The sequence below is a fragment of the Nerophis lumbriciformis genome, linkage group LG09 (genome assembly GCF_033978685.3).
Source record: "Nerophis lumbriciformis linkage group LG09, RoL_Nlum_v2.1, whole genome shotgun sequence".
Lineage (NCBI taxonomy): Eukaryota > Metazoa > Chordata > Actinopteri > Syngnathiformes > Syngnathidae > Nerophis > Nerophis lumbriciformis.
Genome location: NC_084556.2, coordinates 36,817,114 through 36,839,661, shown reverse-complemented (window position 1 = coordinate 36,839,661; position 22,548 = coordinate 36,817,114). Strand labels below are relative to the sequence as shown.

Genomic DNA, 22,548 nt, shown 5'->3' with positions numbered 1-22,548 from the left:
TCATCTCAGTCTTAATCTGTGCACAAACAGCTCCAGCGCTTTGGACTGGCCCCGCGAGGCCTCTGAGACTCATCCACTCTCAAAACAATCCCGTGCTTCTCTCCAAAAATAGCAACGTTAATGTAGATATATGTCCATGTTCCTTTCCTTGTTTTGATCCATTGTGACAAAAAAAACACATTCATACTCATGCATTTCCCTGTATGGCCAGCTGCCAAAGACAACAGGGTGAATGTGTGGCAGTAAGCATGAATAATATAGGACCATTGGGGTTACAGAGCAGAGGATTTATGTTTTCATAGACTTTTCCTGTCAGAAATAACTTAACACATTTATTAAATTCCCTTACCGTATATCTGGAAACTCTTTCACCAGGACAGCCACCTCCATCTGGATAGAGGGCGTATCTTCAAGGAGAATGATGTCAGCCATGTGGCAGATGAGACTGTCCAACCAGGATGCGTTTGATTCCTGGAACAGACAGAACATAAAGCAATTAGCATGCTACTATTTAGCTCTATTGATGAATCCGTCAGCTTTAGGAATGGGTACCCTTCAAATTTGAACCGATACGGTACCTCGGAATCGATACAATAACAGTACCAATTTTCGCTACTTTTGTGTGTCTTCATCTGATATGGAATGTTAATGTGTTGATAATAAAATCCACTTTTAAATGTAAAATTTAACACAGAACGGATCATGACAAATGTGCTGTCCAGCTGTTGTATCTTGTTTTCTTACACTTCTGAGTCTCATTTGCAAGCATGCATTCATTTCAGTTTGTCTAAGGCAGTGGTTCTTAACCTGGGTTCGATCGAACCCTAGGGGTTCGGTGAGTCAGCCTCAGGGTTTCGACGGAGCCTCCGCCGCGGAGGTCAAGACACACCCAGCTCATCGTGTAAATAAAAACTTCTCCCTATCGGCTTTATGGATTTGGCAATAGAAGTCAGACTGATTTGCCAGTGTGTAATTTGTTGTGAGTTCATGTACTGTGTTGGTTTTGTTCTTTGAACAAGGTGATGTTAAGCACGGTTCATTTTGTGCACCAGTAAAAAAACATAACTTTGTCTTGAATTTGAATTTTTTTTATTTTCCACTAAAGAAGGGTTCGGTGAATGCGCATATGAAACTGGTGGGGTTCGGTATCTCCAACAAGGTTAAGAACCACTGGTTTAAGGTGTGTTGAATTTGTAAGTCTTTTGTTGTTGTTGAGTCCTACAACGTGTTTATACTATAAGTATTGTAATTATTACCCATAATCTATTTATTGTAACGTGTACCTGAGTTGCAGTTTTGATTACTAAACTTGGAGGTGCCATGTAAAATCGCTAATGCTAAATAGTAGCCTTTAAATGGCATATCCAATGTTTTTTAGCATATAGTCAACACATTTAGAAAAGTGTAGCCTTACTTTTAAGGGCTTTTGACCAGGGCTGTGCCGATCTGACATTGATATTTGATTTTTTTTTTTTAAAACATAACTGTTTATATTGGCCTGCATCTAAAACTTCTAATAGAAGAACCCCGATACAAGCAGTCAGTTCGGCTCCCGCTAGCGTTTCTTTTTACTAGCTTAGCAGACCGACACCAGGTTGTCTGTTATAGTCCATTTAAGAGCCTTTTTAAGAGTCTTCACTTCAAAACACTGCAAAACTGAACACACATAAATAAAGTCACTGTAACTTACAAGAGAAACAAAATAACATAAAATCAATGCATTAAAACAAATGGGCTAACTTACATTGGATATGCCAGATAGATGCTACCAATTCACATTAGCAAATTTACATGGCGATTTTAACACCTCCATATTTGGTAATCAAAACTAACTAAGATGAATGTTGAAATCAAACAGCTGTTGGAATAGAATAGAATAGAATGCAATAACTTTATTGTCATTGTCTTACAAATAACAACATTACTGTTGCAACTCCACAAGGTGCTTAAAATGTAAAGCATAAGACCAGGACATAAAAACACAATGGACAATAAAAGTAGCGGCATAAGTCTATCCAGGACGAGCTGCAGTGTGCTTAAACAACCACCAAATATAATCTGTTAGCAGATAATACTGTATCCTCTCTTTCTCTTTCGGACTTATCAGGTCTTGACATCGAGGAAACAGCATTCTTCATGCATTCTTCACTCACGCTTTAAGTGAGGGATGAGGAAAAAACTAATCCAGACCTACTGTATGTGATCTTATTGATCTGTAGTGCCTGCCAGAGGGTAACATTTGGAACCAGTGGGTTCCCGGGTCAGAGGAGTCTTTAGCGATATTCTGAACTCTGCTGAGAAGAATAGCTCTCTTTAGAGAGTAAGGACTGGACTGGACACAGAACTGAAGTACTTTGCCTGGTACTCCATCAGATCCAGAGGCCTTCCTCAAATTTACTGACCTCAGGACACGCCTAACATTGTGTTCCTGCAGTTTGAGAGACATAAACATCAGTTTTGGCAATGCCTTATCCCCTGACCTAAAGGTGGAGTTATGTGCTCTGAGGAGATAATGGGCCTCTCTTGTCAAGTTGCCATCCATTCTGAATCAGAATCAGAATCAGAATAGTTTTTATCGCCATTGTTTGAGAATGGGTTCACAAACTAGGAATTTTACTTGGTGAAATCGTGCAACATAAAACACATATAACACAGAATAGAATAACATGAGCTGTAACTGAGCTATCAGATCTTGTTATTATTCATGTGTCTGATGGCCGAGGGGAAAAAACTGTTCAGGTGGCGGGAGGTGTGGGTCTGGATGAACCGTAGTCTCCTGCCTGATGGGAGAGGGGAGAATAGTTTGTGTCCAGGGTGAGAAGAGCCAGCTGTGATCCGACCCACACGCCTCCTGGTCCTAGAGGAGAACAGGTCCTGGAGTGATGGGAGTTTGCAGCCAATAACCTTCTCAGCAGCACGTACGATGCGCTGCAGTCTGTGGCGCCAGGGAACCACACGGTGATGGAGGAGGTCAGGATGGACTCGATGATGGTTGAGTAGAACTGCACCAGCATCTCTGTCAGCACCTTAAGTTTCTTCAGCTGCCGCAGGAAGTACATCCTCTGCTGGGCCTTCTTGATGAGGGAGCTGATGGTCGGCTCCCACTTGAGGTCTTGGGTGATGGTGGTGCCCAAGAAACGGATGGAGTCCACAATGGAGACGGGGGTGGGAGAGTCAATCAGGGTGAGGGGGAATAGTGGGGCTGTGACTTTCCCGAAGTCCAAGATCATCTCCACTGTTTTCTGGGCGTTCAGCTCCAGGTTGTTGAGGCATCTCCAGGACGCCAGCCGGTCCACCTCTCTCCTGTAGGTGGACTTGTCGCCATCCGAGATGAGCCCGATGAGGGTAGTGTCGTCCGCAAACTTGAGCGGCTTTACGGACTGGTGACTGGAGGTGCAGCAGTTTGTATAAAGGGAGAAGAGCCAGGGGGAAAGTACACAGCCCTGAGAAGTACTAGTGTTCGTGGTTCGACTGTCCGAGACAATCTTCCCCAGGCGCAAGTGCTGTCTTCGGTCCGTCAGGAAGTCATTGATCCAACTGCAGAGAGAGTCGGGCACGCTGATCTGGTAGAGCTTATCTCGTAGCAGTCCAGGGAGGATGGTGTTGAAGGCAGAGCTGAAGTCCACAAATAGGATGCTGGCGTAGGTCCCTGGGGAGTCCACATGCTCCAGGATGAAGTGGAGGGCCAGGTTCACTGCATCATCCACATACCTATTGGCTCTGTAGGTGAACTGCAGGGAGCTGAAGGCCGTTTGTGACGACAGTAATGTGTGTTGAGGCCCTGAGCGAGAGTCCGGTCATTCAGGGCCTGGGGGCTTTGGGCTTAGAGTTCGTAAGGTCCCTTAGTCCTCTCCACACTGCTGCAGAGTCATTGGAGCTGAACTGTTCCTGGTTTGGAAATGTCCTGATCCGCTTGTAACAGTGTTAGCACAGAACTTAATTTATGCCAGGACAGTCTCTGTGTGGTCTTCCGGGCCCCCCTGGTCAAATCAGTCCCAGTATCGTGGGGTATGTAAACAGCAGTGATAATAACAATGCTCAGTTATGGAGGCAAATAGAAGGATCTGCATTATATAGAGACAGCTTCCAGGTCAGGAGAACAGTGTCGGGCAATAATTCTGCTGTCAGCTGCTGTTGGGGTAGACACCGAGACCACCTCTTTTACTCTTACCGGACTCGATGCTCCTATCCTGCTGGTAGCTAGCGCAGCCTACTAGCGTTGGGTATTGGGTAGTGCAACCAGCTTTCTATTATAATCGTCACACAACATGCCCAGGCGGCGTGTTAGAAGCAACCAGCGGCTCCAGTTCATTCATCTTGTTGAAAATAGATCTGCCGTTTGTCAGAAAGATGCTAGGGAGCAGCAGTTTGTTTGGGTTCCGCTTCAGCCTAGCCAGTGTGCCTGACCAATAGCCCTGATTCTGCTTTCGCTCCCGCCGACGTTTACGTCTCTGGGCTGCCATGCACATCGACTCTGACTTCACAGCGATGATGTATGGGGTGTTGTTTTCCTCTGGAAGTTGCTAGTGATCGTGAAACTACAACGCAGTCCAATGAAGTTCAACTCTTGGCGTCTGGCTTGCTCTGCTTGATACGAGCAGCAATAGGACGTAGACAAAAACTTGGAAAACAGGGAATAAGGGACCAAACATTTAAGTCCCATCTTAAAACCAATTTATACACCCTACCCCTTAAATAGACCCATGTGTTAGACAAGTTGATCTGCCCTCTCTCTTTACTGCTCTGTCCCACTCTCCTATGTGGAAAAGATTTTAGGTGGCCACGGATCAGTTTCCACGGAGGACGCGCTAGCTGTACCAAATCTGGACCACTCCTCCGTGCATCAGTTGGTGACTACTCTGCGCTGCTGACTTGTCTACATGCAAGAGTGTCCCCTGCTGGCCTCACTATGGTCTGGACTCTCACATTATTAACCATATCCACTCGGCATCCATTGCACCGGTCACCAGAAGGGGGTCCCCACATCTGCGGTCCCTTCCAAGGTTTCGCATTGTTCCCATTGGGTTGAGTTATTTCTTGCTCTGATGTGGGATCAGATTCGAGGATGTTGTTGTGGTTTATGGGACCCTTTGAGACATTTGTGATTAAGGGCTATATAAATAAAATTTGATTAATTGATTAATTAAAACTGGAGAGCAAAGAGTCACAGCACTCGTGCGTGACGCCATCATTCTTAGAAGACATGTGTGATGTGAAGTACTAATACTTACATCGTAAACACTTTGTAGGACTCAGCTAAATACAAGACTGCCACATTTAACCTAATGGCAATAGACAACGGCAACCCACCTTGGACAGACTGAAAGGAATGCATACATAGCTAAGACAAGATAACAATGTAAGAAAACAATATACATACAACAACTGCATAGTAAACAATCCATTTTAGATTCTACTCAAGCACTTTTTTCCAGCGGTGTCAAGATTCAGCATAAGGAGCCCACGCAATCACAAAAAAGTATCACTGGATCAAGTCTTTTTTAACATTCCATAACTAAGGATATTTTATTTTTTAATTCAGGGACAGTACATATTAATTAACATATATGTAAATGTAAAAATGTCATAGTCATGTGTCAATTTACATATGTTGTCCCATACACAGGGTGATGTAATACAAAGAACATAGAAAAACAGAGAGCAGGCACTTGCTAAAGGATCATCAGGAATGCTAATCAACATCGTCAACAATTTTGATTGACTCATTGAAAAAACGGCTTTTGTTTTTCCTTCAAGGTCAATGGAATTATTTGCTTTATCATTTTCTAAAAATAACAATATTTTTGTAACGGTCTCTAAAAAGCTGTCCTCCACCCCTCGTACCCATTTTTCACAGTTGCTGTAGTCCACCCTTCAGCGTAAAAGGCCATCAAGGCCATCCTAGACTCACTTCAAAGTTAGCCAGCTGACAGGAACAGGAAGATCCCTCCGAACACAGCAGCTTCCTGTTGTCAGCCGAGGTGACGGACGCTTGTTTGAACTCGTGCATAGAAAGGGGGCAAATGCCATGCTGTCCGGCATAGTTGCTTTACGGCCTCCCCCTACACCCCCCACCTCCGGTTAGCGCAAACGTATGCCAAATCCATCCATCTCCATCTCACTGACGGCAGCCATTTTTCAAAGCTCACTCCTGTATCAACACTGTCTGGCTTATTCCTGGCCTAGGAAGTTGGAGGGCTCCATTCCAGTCACCAGGCTTAGCATTCAGCCTGGCAGTATGTGCACTATGTACGTTCCAAAACAAGTGTGAGCTACAAATGCATGTTTGGAGATGACCATTTGGGAGGGAGTTGATTATTTTGAGTACGAATGTACCTGCGTTGTGCTACCGAAACCCAGTTACATAACTGCACTGTTGTCAACATAAACGGTAGTAACCAGACCTGAAAGCATTTTTGCTATCGGTGCCTCAAGTGTCAAAACTGGGACTATGGCGTGGTTTGTTCTCCCGAGGTGCAAGTGATTTGGACCAGACATGGCGTGAAGGTGAATACATGATTTATTTTAACACTATATATCAAAAAGGAACAAACGAAAAGCGCACACAATGGCGGAGGTACAAAACTAGGCTATTGAAAACAAAACTTGCACATAGGCAGAAACTGTGAACAATTAAACAAAAACACTAACTGTGGCATTAATAAACAAAAAACTTACATGGCATGGACTATGAAGTGCGCAGAGGTAAGAGTGTAACAGGGGTATGAATCCGGTTGTCGCCAGAACGAAAAACTGAAAACAATGAACTTAAATACTAGTGACATGATTAGTGAAAACAGGTGCGTGACGTGACAGGTGAAAACTAATGGTTGCTATGGTGACAAAACAAACAAAAGTGCACAAAAAGTCCAAAAACAAAACCGAACATGACTAAAACAAAACATGATCACACAGACATGACATCAAGTAGTTATCAGGTGGCTGAATGCAGACTCAACCATGTGCAAAAAGTGCATGGCGGTAATATTGTGAAAGACATGTCTTGTTAGTAATGTAGCATCTCGACAGAAGCACACAAATTCTGACGCTATTTTTAAATTTTATTGCTGACCTTAACATGCCAATAGCGCCCACATAACGGCGCAAGCGCTGCAGCGCTAGCCAGTAGACAACACAGCTCTTCCACATTCTGCACCAATGACAGTTACGGAGAGCGAGCTGCGTTCACGAACCCGCGGAATTGTGAGCACCAATATTACAACCCAAGCGAGTCGTTTTTTTGCACGTTCTTTATGTTGTATATTGCTGCTAAAATTACTGTAGGTCAATTTTTTTGTATTCCTTAGTATACAAAAAAACCCAGTATTTTTAGTTATATATTAAATATGTTAGATTCGAATGCCACAAAGTTCCATGAACATAAAAAAAACATTGTTTTTTTTTACAAATATTTGCATGTTTTCCATTTTTTAAGTATCGATTGAGGCACGATACCCCTCCATAATCGCATGCTGTTTTGGACTGTTTTTAGGTTATTTTTTGTATTCTTTCTGTTTATTTGATTACGCACCAGTCATCGTTCATCATTACACAACAGATACGCTGTTGCACTCATGCTTGTGTGTCAAAAAGTCAAATCCTGCCAGAGGAATAGAAGTGTAAAGAACGAGAGAGCGGATCACTCACACTCACTCGCCAAACCCGCTGGACTTTAGATGTCAAGTGGGCCCAAATACAATTCAAAAGCCCCTACGAGTAAAATGTTCCCCCATGTGAGGTTGTATATTGTTAGATGTTGAGTTTTATGGCTTCAAGTATGACAGATCAGGGAATATTGTACTTTTGGTACAATTGTTTTGGATGAGAGAGGAGAAGTCCACATATATTGTTTTACAAATGTTATAAAAATATTATTGGTATCACATGATATCAAACTGTACCAATTTTTGATGTTGCTAGTTCAAGAATTTGACAGGCAAACACCCATATTAATAGCGGACTGTTTTGAGGTGTTGTTACAATTTCCAATGCCAACACAGCAAGAGAGCCTGGTAGAAGGCACTCAAAATGCGCCAACTCAATTCTAATTTACTTTGGATATGCCATATACATGCTACTATTGCATTAGCAATTTTGCATGGCAAATACAACACCTCAAAATTTAAAATGCACTTCACAATCAAACAGCTTGTGTGTAATAAGTACAATACTTACAGTACAAACACTTTGAAGGCTCAACAAAAGACAGAACTGGCACATTCAACTGAATGGCAAAGACTACTTCCTGACTACAGCAACACACCTAAGATAAACTGAAATGAATGTATACTTTACTCAGAAGCTTTAGAAAACAAAATATAACAACTGGACTGCACAGTTATTGAAATCAGTTCAGAGTTAAAGGTTAGATAAAAATATGAGATTTTATTATGACACAAATGACCATTTATTATAAATGCACCAAAAATGTATACTGTTGAGTACCAATACCAATTCAGAGTAATTACTGCCACCTGCAGCTAAAATTAAATTTTTCAATATCAACATCAAAACTAAAGAATGGGATAAGAGTTTTGGCTTGATGTCAAGTACTGTGATAAATACCCAAGTATTCAAATAATTGAGACTTTTGGTGATGAAACCAAAACAATCACTGTTGTTTACAAAATATAGTTAAAACGCACAGATTTGTTCGAAGAATAATGATATTGCATTTTGGGAGTCTCAGGTCAGGCCTGCTTTTGAAATAGGTTCTGTTAAAAAAAAACCTAAAAAGATGGTTACCCCTCAAGAAAAGGCACTACGTGTATCGTGGTTTACTAAAACAAAATATGGTAGAGCTACGCACAAAACTACAAGATTAACTATGAAAGACATGACGTGGCACAAGACGTTGACGGAGCATTTACAGTGTTGAATAAAGGGAGAAACGGACGACCGAGACAAGCCAAAATGTCCACAGATAAGGTTAGTTATTTGCTCTTGTAATAGGGACGCGCCAATCGTTTGGCAACCGAACAGTATCGGCCGAATTTCATGAAAACGTATGTGATCGGCCATTGCTGATTAATGCCTTCAAAAGCCAAATTACAAAAGCCAAACCCGTTGACAACAGATAGTGGAGGGCGGATCGATTAATAAATTGGTGATGTCGATACCAAGGGTAGTATCAGTATATGATCGATATTAGAGTGATAAGATAAATATTTTTATTATCACAAAATCATTTTTTTGTCGTTTTGGTTAATGTTCCCAAACTCAAGGGATATATACTTGGACAAAGGAAGACTTTGAGGGCAACATCAAAGGGTTTAAATGAGTAGTAGATAGTAGTTTTTGCTTTTGGTTAGTTATTGGGTGTTGTTGACTTTGTTTTGCTCAAACAATTCGATGTTATAAAAGAGAACAGAGAACTACTTTGAATATTGTGTTGATATTGTTACACTGTCAATAGCGCTCATCATAAGTAAATAAAACAATTTACAGTAAATACATGTGATCAATATTGGTATGAGCCAAAATCACTCATATACAATCCTGATTCAAGCATCCCTATTTTGTAATGAATAGCATCCCTATTTTGTAATGAATATGTTAAATTCTAAAAAGAAAAAAATCTGATAGAGTAATAATAGTAGGTGAACCGGGTACTCCGACTTCCTCCCACCTCCAAAGACATGCACCTGGGGATAGGTTGATTGACAACACTAAATTGGCCCTAGTGTGTGAATGTGAGTGTGAATGTTGTCTGTCTATCTGTGTTGGCCCTGTGATGAGGTGGCGACTTGTCCAGGGTGTAACCCGCCTTCCGCCCGAATGCAGCTGAGCTAGGCTCCAGCAGCCCCCGCGACCCCAAACGGGACAAGCGGTAGAAAATGGATGGATGGATGGATGATCATGTACTCTTTTTTTATGTTAAAAGAACAAACAGACTCACCAAATCCTTAAAGAGTCCTTTAAGCTGCTTGGCTTCGTCTTGTAAGCGGAAAGCCATCCTCTTCCTCATCTTGGAAGATGTGCATATGAGCCGTCCCCGCATGATGGCTCGGACATATTCCACCAGGACCCGTCGGTGCACCTCACCCACCAACGTCTGTGTCATTCAGCAAATCTATTAAGAATTTGCTGTCCCTGAACCTCTTAGTCCTACAGACCCTACAAGACACACCTGATACGGCGGAGGATCCATCCTTCGGAACTTTTTGAAGTGTTGTTTGATGCTTGCTTCAATGGCCTCGAACGTGTCCGTGTAGTTCAGCCATTTTCTCTTGACCATTTTGTCAAAAAATGGCTGAAAAAGACAATGCAGGGTTGGGGTTACAAGTAAGTAGTAAGCGACTGAGATACATTGAGTATTACTTTGCTTTTCATACGGCCCAATGTTGGTATCAACAGACAAACACCGCTCGTAACAAACTAATCTGTTTATTCCGCGCTTTTGAGTGCCCAAACAATGAATCCCAAGCATTTGCTTTTTTTGTTGAGTAAAACTACAAAATAATCTGCTGTGAGGTCATAGAAAGTTACATTTGCCAGCACTTTGATAAAGACGGTGAGAAACACCATTGAATTCACAAAATAACTCATAACGAAGTTCGAAGAGCCCTTGCTCTCCCCTCCTTCCGCTCAGTACTTTGCTTGTAGGATTTGTTTTTTCGCGAAAATATTGCCCCATTGTTATATATCATCTTGGGTATTGTACTGCCAATCATTTTACCTATAAACTACTCAGTTTTCACCACGTACCAGAATTGAGTGCCCAACAAAAAAATTCCACAAGCGGGTGACTTTTATTATGGCGTGCTGCTGGAAAATAATTCACAATTGGGCCAAATAAATTTACGAGTGCCAGCACTTTGATGAAGAAGGTGAATTTTGATTCACAAAATAACTTGTAGCACGAAAAGTCTTCAATCGTAATTATTTTGTATTCTGCATTGCATTCGGCAAGTAAAAATGTAATTATTCTAAATGAAAATGTGTTTTGTGTTTATATTTTCGAGTGGCTGCAATGGATTAATTGGATTCATATTATTTCTGATGGAAACCAAAGCCAAGTTTTGTCTGACCTTTTGGAATGGATTACTAGCAAAAACGGAGGGTACTAATGTACATTACATCATTTTGACACTGTGGAGATTTGTAAGCATGCTAAATAAACAGTATTTTAACTATGTGCAGTTTACTAGTCTTATTCAATCATTGACTAGGAACTGTAAAGAAAAGTTCAAATAAAGCAATCAAGGACCAAATATAGTTACTATGATAAAAATGGATGGGCTTTATTTAACACTTTGTAACAAAATCATATATTCAGGGTAGGGTTGTACGGTATACTGCTACTGGTATAGTATTGCAGTACTAATGAATCAAAAACGGTACTATACTCTGTTTGAAAAGTATCGACAGCGTGTTGTCACGTCGTGACATTGCTGGTTTTACGAGCAGACGAGCATGTTCGGCAGCGCACAATCACGGAGTACTTACAAGCAGACACAGTGTATAGACAGAAAAGGGAGAATGGACGCATTTTGGTCTAAAAAAGAAAGATAAAGGTGAAGTTATAAAACTGAAACGCCCTCAGGAAGAGGTGCTTTAAGACATGGCTCGCTAGCTAGCTGGCTAGCGGCGAACTTCCATTTGCAGTCGGCAGTGTTTTAGCTACTTCTAAATCACTAATCCTCGCCTCCACGGTGACGAATAAAGTGAGTTTCGTATAAGTATCATCCCTGCAGGACGAGGACTAGCTAAACATGCTTCACTACACACTATAGGAGGATACAATAGCTAACCGCTAACAGCAAGCCAGCACTCTGAATGTAAACAAATGCCATGGGTGGATCTACACCTGACATCCACTGTAATGATACCAAGTACAATAGCGTATCGAGTCAATACTACTATGACCACATTGATATTTTTTATCGTCACAAAATCTTTTTTCCTTTTTTTAAAATGCATATTATGTTTATAAACTCAGGAAATATGTCCCTAGACACATGAGAACTTTGAATATGACCAATGTATGATCCTGTAACTACTTGGTATCGGATTGATACCCAAATTTGTGGTATCATCCAAAACTAATGCAAAGTATCCAAACAACAGAAGAATAAGTGATTATTACATTTTAACAGAAGTGTAGATAAAACATGTTAAAAAAGAAAATAACCAGATATCAACAGTAAATGAACAAGTAGATTGATAATCCATTTTTACAGCTTGTCCCTCATAATTTTAACAAAATAGAATGAGAAATGACACAATATGTCACTGCATATGTCAGCAGACAAATTAGGAACCTTTGTTTCCTTACCTACTACTAAAAGACAAGTTGTCTAGTAATTTCACTATTTGATTTAAGGACTATATTGCAATAAGAAACATATGTTTAATATACCCTAAGATTTTTTTTGTTAAAATAAATCCAATTTTTTTGTGGTCGGCCTTATTTAGAAAAGTATCGAAAAATATCAAAATACATTTTGGTACCGGTACTAAAATGTTGGTATCGGGACAACACTAATTAAGGGTAATAAAGATCTCCAGCCTGGCCAAATTAAGTTAATTAAGTGAACTATTTAGACCATGACCGTGTAATAATAATAACAATAATAACCCCCGCGACCCCGAGAGGGACAGGCCGTAGAAAATGGATGGATGGATGGAATAAGGAATTGTATTTATAATGTACTTGAAATTCTATGGGTTTTTTTATTGATTGAGACTTTTATTAGTAGGTTGCACAGTGAAGTACATATTCCGTACAATTGACCACTAAATGGTAACACCCGAATAAGTGATTTAAGTCGGGGTCCACTTAAATTGATTAATGATACAGATATATACTATAATATATACTATCATCATAATACAGTCATCACACAAGATAATCATCAGGGTATATACATTGAATTATTTACATTATTTACAATCCGGGGTGTGGAGGGGGGTGGGGGGGGGGTTAGGTTTGGTTGTTATCATCAGTCATCAACAATTGAGAACAGAGAAATGGATATTGAAACAGTGTAGGTCTGACTTGGTAGGATATGGACAGCAAGTAGTGGACATAGAGAGAGAGAGAGAGAGAGAGAGAGAGAGAGATCAGAAGGCATGGTGGGTGACCTGCTCATGATGTCCTCACCCTAATGTGCTCAAACAGCCTGTCTGCTAGAACCCTCACAGACTGGTTGATGATCCTGTCCAGAGAAGAGTTGGCTCTCTTTGCAGAGTCCTCGCTAGCCTGTTGGTCACACTGCCTGCAGCGCTCCACAAAGGTTCTACGGGGCACAAAGGTGGCATTAAAATACAGATCTTAGTTCAAATGAGAGATGGAAGCAGATGTGTTTCACCTGAGAGGGGGGCAACAGTTGACCAGAGCTATTGTCCTGGAAACATATCCATCTCCTCGATCACCGAACTCCGCCTGTGTCTCGTGAAACATCTCCACTTTTCTCTGAAAACTGTACGCAATGTTTTTAATAAGATCCAGCAGATGGCACTGAACTGGTAAAAGCTTGTTAGGACCCGCATAAGGACCCGATTGGAATTGCTTTATTTTCCCATTGTTATTTTTTGTATTATTTCGTTAACAAAATCACTTTTTGGGAAGCTACAACATGCACAAAAACACACCAAGTTATTTTACACGTGCAGTCGGCCATTTTAGTTTTAGGGTTCCATTTGCCAAAGCTAGACAAGGAAGGTTATTCATCCAATTGCCAACAACATTGAGTCTTGTATTCTACATTCATGGCCGATGATACGTTGTGCCAAATGTAAGTTTTTATCATAAGTTTGCTGCCACAAAAGCCAACCCTCTTCGGCTGATAATTTATTTATTTTGTGATCCCCAAGCTAACAGAGCAGCTAACTGTGTATGTCAATACAGAGTGTGGAGCCAATTCCCTAGGTTGATAATCATCGCCAAATAAATTCCATTTATTACAAGTGCCATTATCCCTGGAGGACAAGGCTAAACATGTTACACACCGAGTAAGAGCAAGCGGGACCAAACAAGAAGGCATGCTAATTGCTAAACTAGCCGTTAAACTAGCTTGAAACAACAAACGAAATAAGTAGTCAAGTTAAGAAATGTAGATTGAAGGGCATTACAGCAGAATGTAGCCAGATATTAACAGGGAATTAACAAGTACGGTAGATTAATAAGAGTGTAGAGAGAAGATAATATAATGTGTTCTGTTGCTGTGTAGCGGTCAGGCGTACACATGGGGAGGGCGGATCGATCCATACATCGGTAGATACCAAGGGTAGTGTCAGTATACAACCGATACGAAAGTGACACATTTTGTATTTTCACAAAATATTTTTTTCTGTTGTTTACAAAAACAACATGTAATAAAATGCAAAATGTATGTAATAAGATAAAGGCAGAACAGTGTTCCCTCGACTCTGCGGTCTCAGTGCTTCGCAGATTTTAAAGTACCATTGACCACATTGAGATTTAAGTACCTATTTAAGTTTCATGTTAAAATTACGTTGGTTTTAAAGTGTATAAAGTGTTTTTCAGATCATAGGAAGTGTTTGTCAGTGTTAATGAAAGCTATATGTGAGGAGCGATTATAAAAATGTAGAATATATATGATATCGATACATCTCATAAAATAATAGCATCCTTACTTTGCGGAAATTCACCTACCACGGGAGGGTCCGGAAAGAAAACATGTGATAACCGAGAATACGCTGTTGTTTAAAAATTGTGTTGTTACACCCTTGCCCTGTGTTTTTTTTCTGATTATAATTATGATTCTAATTTACAGATAATACAGTATATGTGATTGGTTTCTACCGATATCTAAATTAACCAATTAAACACAAAGATGTATTTATATTTATTTGTATTTCCTACATTAAATTCTAAATTTGAATATTATAATTTACTGTATGATACAGTATACAAATGTATGTCTGTATATATGCATTGATATAAATGTTATATTGGTTTCTTTGTTATTTTGTTCCTCACCTGTAAAGAAAATCAGCCAAACCGATGAGACTAAAACGAGCCACTCTTGCCCCGAGAAACTGGTTCACAGATGTAGATTTGTCTAGATCAACTTTCAGTCTCTAGAAGTGAGAACAACACATTTTTTAAGGACAGCTGGATCTTAATTGTAATGTATCCCGTTTTGTTTTTTTACTGCAAAATTATTTAGTACCTGTATGACCGAGCGTGCTAAATGGGACTGATATTCCTCTATGTGTAGAGTATGGGCCCATCGCCGTTCTTCATCATCCAGAACCTGAATCAGCTCTGTTGTTACCTTCTCCTGGAACACCATCAACAAAATGGTTCACATTTACACGCAGCTGTCATGATAATACTCAATGTTTACCTTGACGAGACTAAGACAGTCTTCTTCCAGCCTGTTCACTGTATTTTGAGGCAGAATGGGTTCCAGAGAGGCATAGTTGATGGGTGTTGCGGTGCCTATGGTTCCCAGAACATCCCTTTGTAAAGAGAAACATGTATTTTGTGGAAAGACAATTAGATACTTAGCATTTACCGTTTGGTACTGTCTAGTGCTGACATATGTACAGGTACTCTACCGGTTGTAGATGTTGTAGAACCAGTCCAACAGCGAGTAGACATCAGTAATCTGCAGTCGGTCACTGGTAATGGCTTTCAGGCGTTTGGCCACAGCTCTATGATAACTTTCCACATACACCTGGAAAGCGGCAAACTCCTCCGGGTAAATAGACACAGCATTCCTCCTTGCTGCATCCAAGTCATCCACCACCCGACACCTCAGGCGCTCAAGATACGAGGACAGCTGGCCCGCCTGAGTGTCCACCTGGTGTGGCAAGCTCCAGTCTGCAGCCTCCGCCACTGCTTCCCTCCACTTTATCTTCAGTCGTCGAGGACGATGGCTGGGTTGGATCTGAAGAGCCACATCCATTTGTTGCTCTGGCTTGGTGTCCTCTCGAAGAGTCCAGGCAGCATCAGCATGTTCCTCCTGTTGAATCACCAGCACCACAAGCCCAAGGTTGGGCCCAGCACTGGGCTGACGGAGAGACTCACGCACAACATCCCACATCTCTTTCATCAAAGCCTCATAGAGCAGCTCCACGTCCTTCTCTTTCCTTCGGCTCGAATCCAGAGTAGCATTGGCGCTCAGTGAGTCATCCAAAGATGAGAATGACAGGGGAATCATGCCAGAAGGGCTGGGGGGGCTGAGGGTCGGAGTCAGGGTGGGACTGGTCGGACATGGCAGGAGAGACAACAGTTCACACTCCCGCTCTAGCTCCTGAATATGTGTGTCGGCCAGGAGCAAGTCCCGGTGGTTGACTAACTGTAGGATCTCCAGTACTGTTGAGAGCAAACCAAAGACCAATTTTGTTGGAATCATTGTACATATATGCCTGATATGACATGGTATCAGAAAAATAAGTGGTTATTTGAGTATATGTGCATGTATTGGCTAAAAACTAAGCTATTTTTTACTTGTTCAGCACTTGAAAAACATGGTTCCCCAAGGATTCAGCAAACAGATATTTAAGGCTCGCATAGGGTAAAGGAAATGCAGGCATTTCCTGATTTGGCACGCTACTGTTGATTGAACCCGATGACTCAGAACTATGGGGAATTCTGAGGAAATGGGGCACAGGACCATATTTCATGACTTCAACTTATAGGTGGTGTATTTTACCGACTCAAAATTAAAAATAGCTAAACCAAAAACAGACAGCATTTGTTTACATTAGTGGTTTAAGAGAACAGATGGATAAATACATGTCTATATATGTTATAATTTGTCATAATTGATTTGTAAATGTGAGTGTGAATGTTGTCTGTGGTGTTGGCCCTGCGATGAGGTGGCGACTTGTCCAGGGTGTACCCCACCTTCCGCCCGAATGCAGCTGAGATAGGTTCCAGCACCCCCCGCGCCCCCAAAAGGGACAAGCGGTAGAAAATGGATGGTTGGGTATAATGACTGTTATTCAGGCAAAATACACAAAAAACATCATCCAGAAGGAAATAATATGGAGATGCTATGTGTTGTTATTTTCCTGTTGAACTCGGGATTAATATCAACCACTTTTCCAAACACTGCCTTTATAAGACAACTTTGGTTGCGTGCGTGTATATTAGTGGCATACCTGTCAATGTTTGCATTCCAAAATATACTGCAGGACATTTCCCAGAAAAAAATGGGAAATTAGGTATTTTAATTTTCATCAAAAATCACTGTTAAATCAATAAAAATTGTAGCATAAACATTTCAATTGTTTATATCGTAATTTTAACTCCAGCAACGCTACTGCTTTGCAGTACCATTTTACACTCATAGACTTTGCGTTGAGCGCTGGCAGAGCTTGGATGTCAACATCTTAGCAGAGACGGACGGAATGCATCAGGGAAACTAAACCCACAAAACCCGAAGAGTGATTGATGCCTAAAAAGGGAATAGGAACTCCTTTCTTTAGCTTTGGTTTGGATTTGGATTTGAAAATTCAGACACCAACCCAGCAACATGTTGCCAAAAAGTCGATGCTTACGACTTGAACACGTCTGGGGTTTTTTTTTTATCACTTGAAGACACGACATTAAAGAAAAGTACAGAGACAGTGTTAAGTGTTTGGTGTTAAAACACTTGCACTTAAGATAATTTTTATTGTTTTGTAATTGCATTGTGTAAATAAAAGGAGGAAAGATTAGCAAATTTGATGTTTATTTAATGTGTATACAATATATATATATATATATATATATACATATATATATGTATATATACTGTATATATGGTGAGTAAGGAAAGTATTCACACCTTTAAATGGTTCACTCTTTGTTTCATTGCAGCATATATAAAAAAATAAATTCTCATAAATGTGCGCTCAGTACCCCAAGTTGACAAATGTATTATAAGAGAAAAACTGAAATATCACGTGGTCATAGGTATTCCGACCCTTTGCTGTGACATTCATATTTTACTCACATGCTGTCCAATTCCTTCTGATTTTCCTTGAGATGATTCTGCTCCTTCATTGGAGTCCAGCTGTGTTTAATTAAACTAATTGGAGTGATTAGGAAAGGCAGACACCTGTCTATTCAAGACCTTACAGCTAACTGTGTGTCAGATCAAATGAGAGTCATGAGGTCGGAGAAACTGCCAAAGGAGCTCAGAGACAGAATTGTGGCAAGGCACATATCTGGCAAAAGTTATAAAATAATTCCTGCAGCACTCAAAGTTCCTAAAAGCACATAATCCTTAAAAAATAAGTTTGGAAGGACCGCAACTCTTCCTAGACCTGGCCTTCCAGCCAAACTGAGCAATCGTGGGAGAAGAGCCTTGGTGAGAGAAGTAAGGAAGACCTCAAAGATCACTGTGGCTTAGCTCCAGATATGCAGTAGGGACATGGGTGAAAGTTCCACAAAGTCCACTATCACTGCAGTCCTACACCAATTGGAGCTTTATGGCAGAGTGGCCAGACGGAAGCCTCTTCTCAGTGCAAGACATATGAAAGCCCACTTAGAGTTTGCCAAAAAAAACACATGAAGGACTACGAGACTATGAGAAATAAGTGTCTTGATTGTTTTAAAGTTAATTCTAAGCGATATGTGTGGAGAAAACCAAGCACTGCTTAACGGCATGGCGCAGTGGAAGAATGGCCGTGCGCGACCCGAGGGTCCCTGGTTCAATCCCCACCTAGTACCAACCTTGTCATGTCCGTTGTGTCCTGAGCAAGACACTTCACCCTTGCTCCTGATGGGTGCTGGTTAGCGCCTTGCATGGCAGCTCCCTCCATCAGTGTGTGAATGGGTAAATGTGGAAGTAGTGTCAAAGCGCTTTGAGTACCTTGAAGGTAGAAAAGCGCTATACAAGTACAACTCATTTATCATTTATCATTTATCACATGCCCAATACAATCCCAACAGTGAAACATGGTGATGGCAGCATCATGCTATGGGGGTGTTTTTCAGCTGCAGGGACAGGACGACTGGTTGCTATTGAAGGAAAGATGAATGTGGCCAAACACAGAAATATCCTGGAAGAAAAACCTCTTCCAGAGTATTTAGGACTTCAGACTCGGCCGAAGGTTCACCTTCCAAAAAGACAATGACCCTAAGCGCACAGCTAAAATAACAAAGACTTGGCTTTGGAATAACTCTGTGACCATTTTGACTGGCCGAGCCAGAGCCCTGACCTAAACCCAATTGAGCATATCTGGAGAGACTTGAAAATGACTGTCCACCAACGTTCACCAACCAACATGACAGAACTGGAAAGGATCTGCAAGGAAGAATGGCTCCCCAAATCCATGTGTGGAAAAACTTGTTGCTTCATTCCCAAGAATACTCATGGTTGTACTAGCTCAAAAGGGTGTGTCTGCTCAATACTTTGAAAAAGGGTCTGAATAATTATGACCATGTGAAATTTCAGTTTTGTTTTTTTAATGAATTAGCAAAAAAATTATACATTTCTGTTTGATTATGCCTTTCTGCTGAGTGTACTTTAATCGGGAATAAAATGATTTTTGATTTTAGCAAATGGCTGCAATGAAACAAAGAGTGAACCATTTAAAGGGATCTGAAAACTTTACGCACTGTTTATGTGTGTGTGTGCGTGTGTGATTTTCTATATATATTAGGGTTGTACGGTATACCGGTACTAATAAATTGGAAACGAGACCTTTGAAATGCTGTGCAGCGGTGACTTCAGAGCTGAGGCGCATGATGTTGAGTTGGGCTGGGCGATATGGCCTTTTATTAATATCTCAATATTTTTAGGCCATGTCACGATACACGATATATATCTCGATATTGGGAGATGTATTAGTATGTAAAGTGGGTGGCCTCCAAATAAAATTCTGCTCCAATTTAGCCTTGGTTGACACTAAGCACATTGCAGTGATTCACATTTTTGTTTTTTTTACATTAAAAAAAATGTATTGTGTGTCAATCACCAAGTGAGTTCCCAGCAAAGCGTTGGAACTTACTCCAAAAATATATATTCTTAGTTACTCATGCTTCCCTGTATTCTACCTGAGAGGGGCTCTCTGGTTTGGACCACTGGCTCCTCCTCCTCCTCGGCTTCCTCCTCAGTCTCCTGGGAGGCCTTGTCGGACATGGATTCCCTCTTCAGCTTGCCCAGACTGACCATCCTGAGGAAGGAGGGCCTCCTGGATGCCTCCGCCTCACCGTCTGCATTCAGGTCCCCGTAGGGCAGGCTTTCTCTGTGCTCCTCCTTACGACGGCCTGTAATGCTACATTAAAAAAGGAAGATGGTAAACGAACACTCCTGGTGGGAAGAATGTGTTACTGCATTAGAAGTTTATCTTATTTCTATTTTATGATTATAGACAAACTGTTAGCAACACGACAAAACTGTGATGTTCTTTTCTATAATACTAATAATTACTAGGTGTGACCCTTGAGTATTGGCCGATACTGATATTGATCTGATATGATACCAGCACGGCTCATACAAACTTTTGTTATTTTGTAGCGTGGAATCAGACAAAGAAAGAACAATGGTAAGTAGAGATGTGGCCGATAAATGTGTTAAAATGTAATATCGGAAATTATCGGTATCTGTATTTTTATTATCGGTATCGTTTTTTTTGTGTGTTTTTTTTATTAAATCAACATAAAAAAAAACAAGAAAAAACCCAAGATACACTTACAATTAGTGCACCAACCCAAAAAACCTCCCTCCTCCAAATAAAACACTCATTCACACAAAAGGGTTGTTTCTTTCTGTTGTTAATATTCTGGTTCCTACATTATATATCAATACAGTCTGCAAGGGATACAGTCCGTAAGCACACAAGATTGTGCGTGCTGCTGGTCCACTAATAGTACTAACCTTTAACAGTTAATTTGACTAATTTTCATTAATTACTAGTTTCTATGTAACAGTTTTTATATTATTTCACATTCTTTTTTATTCAAGAAAATGTTTTTAATTTATTTATCTTATTTTATTAATTTAAAAAAAAAGTACCTTATCTTCACCATACCTGGTTGTCCAAATTAGGCATAATAATGTGTTCATTCCACGACTGCATATATCGGTTGATATCGGTATCGGTTGATATCGGTATCGGTAATTAGAGATTTGGACAATATCGGAATATCGGATATCGGCAAAAAGCCATTATCGGACATTTCTAATGGTAAGTATTAAGAACACTAACCTATTTCAATTATTATTTACCGTCTGGAATGGACTTATGCATTTTTTCAAGGGGCTGTTTGCAACTTGCTCACAGTTGTATGTTTCGAAGCAAAAAACATAAAAACACCATTGGCTCGCTAATGTTACCATTTTTTTTTTTTTTTTTATTTATTTTTTTTTTTTTTAATTTATTTTATTTTTTTTGTGTCCTGTCCAGCTACTCAGGCAAATCATATAGTTGATGTAGATGCCCATATCGGCTGTTCAGATTTACTTTACAAAAGAGAAGTGTAGGATACTTCTCTTGTTGCCTTATTTGTATTTTACTTTATTAAATGTATTTATATTATCATTTAGTGCAGCCGGGCCGGAGCAGGAGGGGATAGAAAGAGAGAAAAAAAGAAGACAGAGGGGGAAATTGTGGGGACAAGAGGGGGATTAGACAGAGAGACAAAAACAACAACAGCAAACAACAACAACAACAACAATAGAGCAACATCAGCAAATATGACATGTACAAATATGATGGTAAAAGTAATAGCAAATAAGCAGTTAGCGAAAAATAAAAAATAATACAGAAATGACAATGAGCATTATTACACTACAAATGGATCAATACAAATACCAATAGAAATAGCGCTATTGATAATGAACAATACCAATAATTTACCTTTATTATCAACAATACAGTTGTTTAAATGCAACAATACATATACGTAATGATAACTTGAGATACGAAAGAATGCAGAAAAAGGTAGGGGGTGAAAGAGAAGCAACCTACATTAACCTTGTAGATTGTTATAGTCACAATAGGTTAAGCTTTGTCAGTGTGCCATGTGTTACACCCAGTTTACCCTAGGGCAACAACGTTAATATATGTTTGATGAAACGTGATTATGTGCATGAGTGTAAGTATGCATATGTACTTGTATATGTACAGAATGTGTATATGTGTTTGTACAATGAATGTATATGTACAGCATGTGTATATGTGTTTGTACAGTGAATGTATATGTACAGTATGTGTATGTGTATGTTTGTATATTGAATGTGCGTGTGGATGTACGAACATTAGGTAGGTAAATATGTACTGTATTTGTGTATGTATGTGGGAGCGTAGGTACCTATGTACGTATGTGAGCATATGTGAATTTGCATGTACAATACATTCGACTCCCAGAGTGCGTGGGAGCCAGAGCACGGCCCCATCACCCCCGAGAGCCCAACCCACAAACAGGAGGCGTGGTGCCCAGGGAACCAGGGACCACCGCCCCCACGCAGCCAAGCCGGCCAGCGACAGGAACCCCAGAGCCCGACCCACTGTACCGCCCACAAGGGCCAGCAGCAGGCCGCAGACAGACGCACCCGGCAGAGGACAGGGCACGAGAAAAGCAGGGGACAGCCAGACCCCAAGCCAGCGAGAGACCACACCCCACATGGGCAGAAA

At 40.6% G+C, this 22,548-nt stretch overlaps 1 protein-coding gene across 1 annotated transcript in view; it reads right to left on the bottom strand.

Annotated features, from left to right (window-relative positions):
- Positions 1-22,548, bottom strand: part of exoc3l2a (exocyst complex component 3-like 2a) — a 52,899-nt gene that overhangs the window by 12,628 nt on the left and 17,723 nt on the right. Inside the window, exons 3-12 of the mRNA XM_061961864.2 lie at positions 19,967-20,187; positions 15,532-16,291; positions 15,318-15,432; positions 15,141-15,251; positions 14,948-15,048; positions 13,314-13,424; positions 13,106-13,241; positions 10,130-10,252; positions 9,899-10,054; positions 350-471 (exon numbers count right to left, since the gene is read on the bottom strand). Coding sequence (XP_061817848.2) covers positions 350-471; positions 9,899-10,054; positions 10,130-10,252; positions 13,106-13,241; positions 13,314-13,424; positions 14,948-15,048; positions 15,141-15,251; positions 15,318-15,432; positions 15,532-16,291; positions 19,967-20,187 — 1,956 coding nt within the window. The remainder of the gene's footprint in view (positions 1-349; positions 472-9,898; positions 10,055-10,129; positions 10,253-13,105; positions 13,242-13,313; positions 13,425-14,947; positions 15,049-15,140; positions 15,252-15,317; positions 15,433-15,531; positions 16,292-19,966; positions 20,188-22,548) is intronic.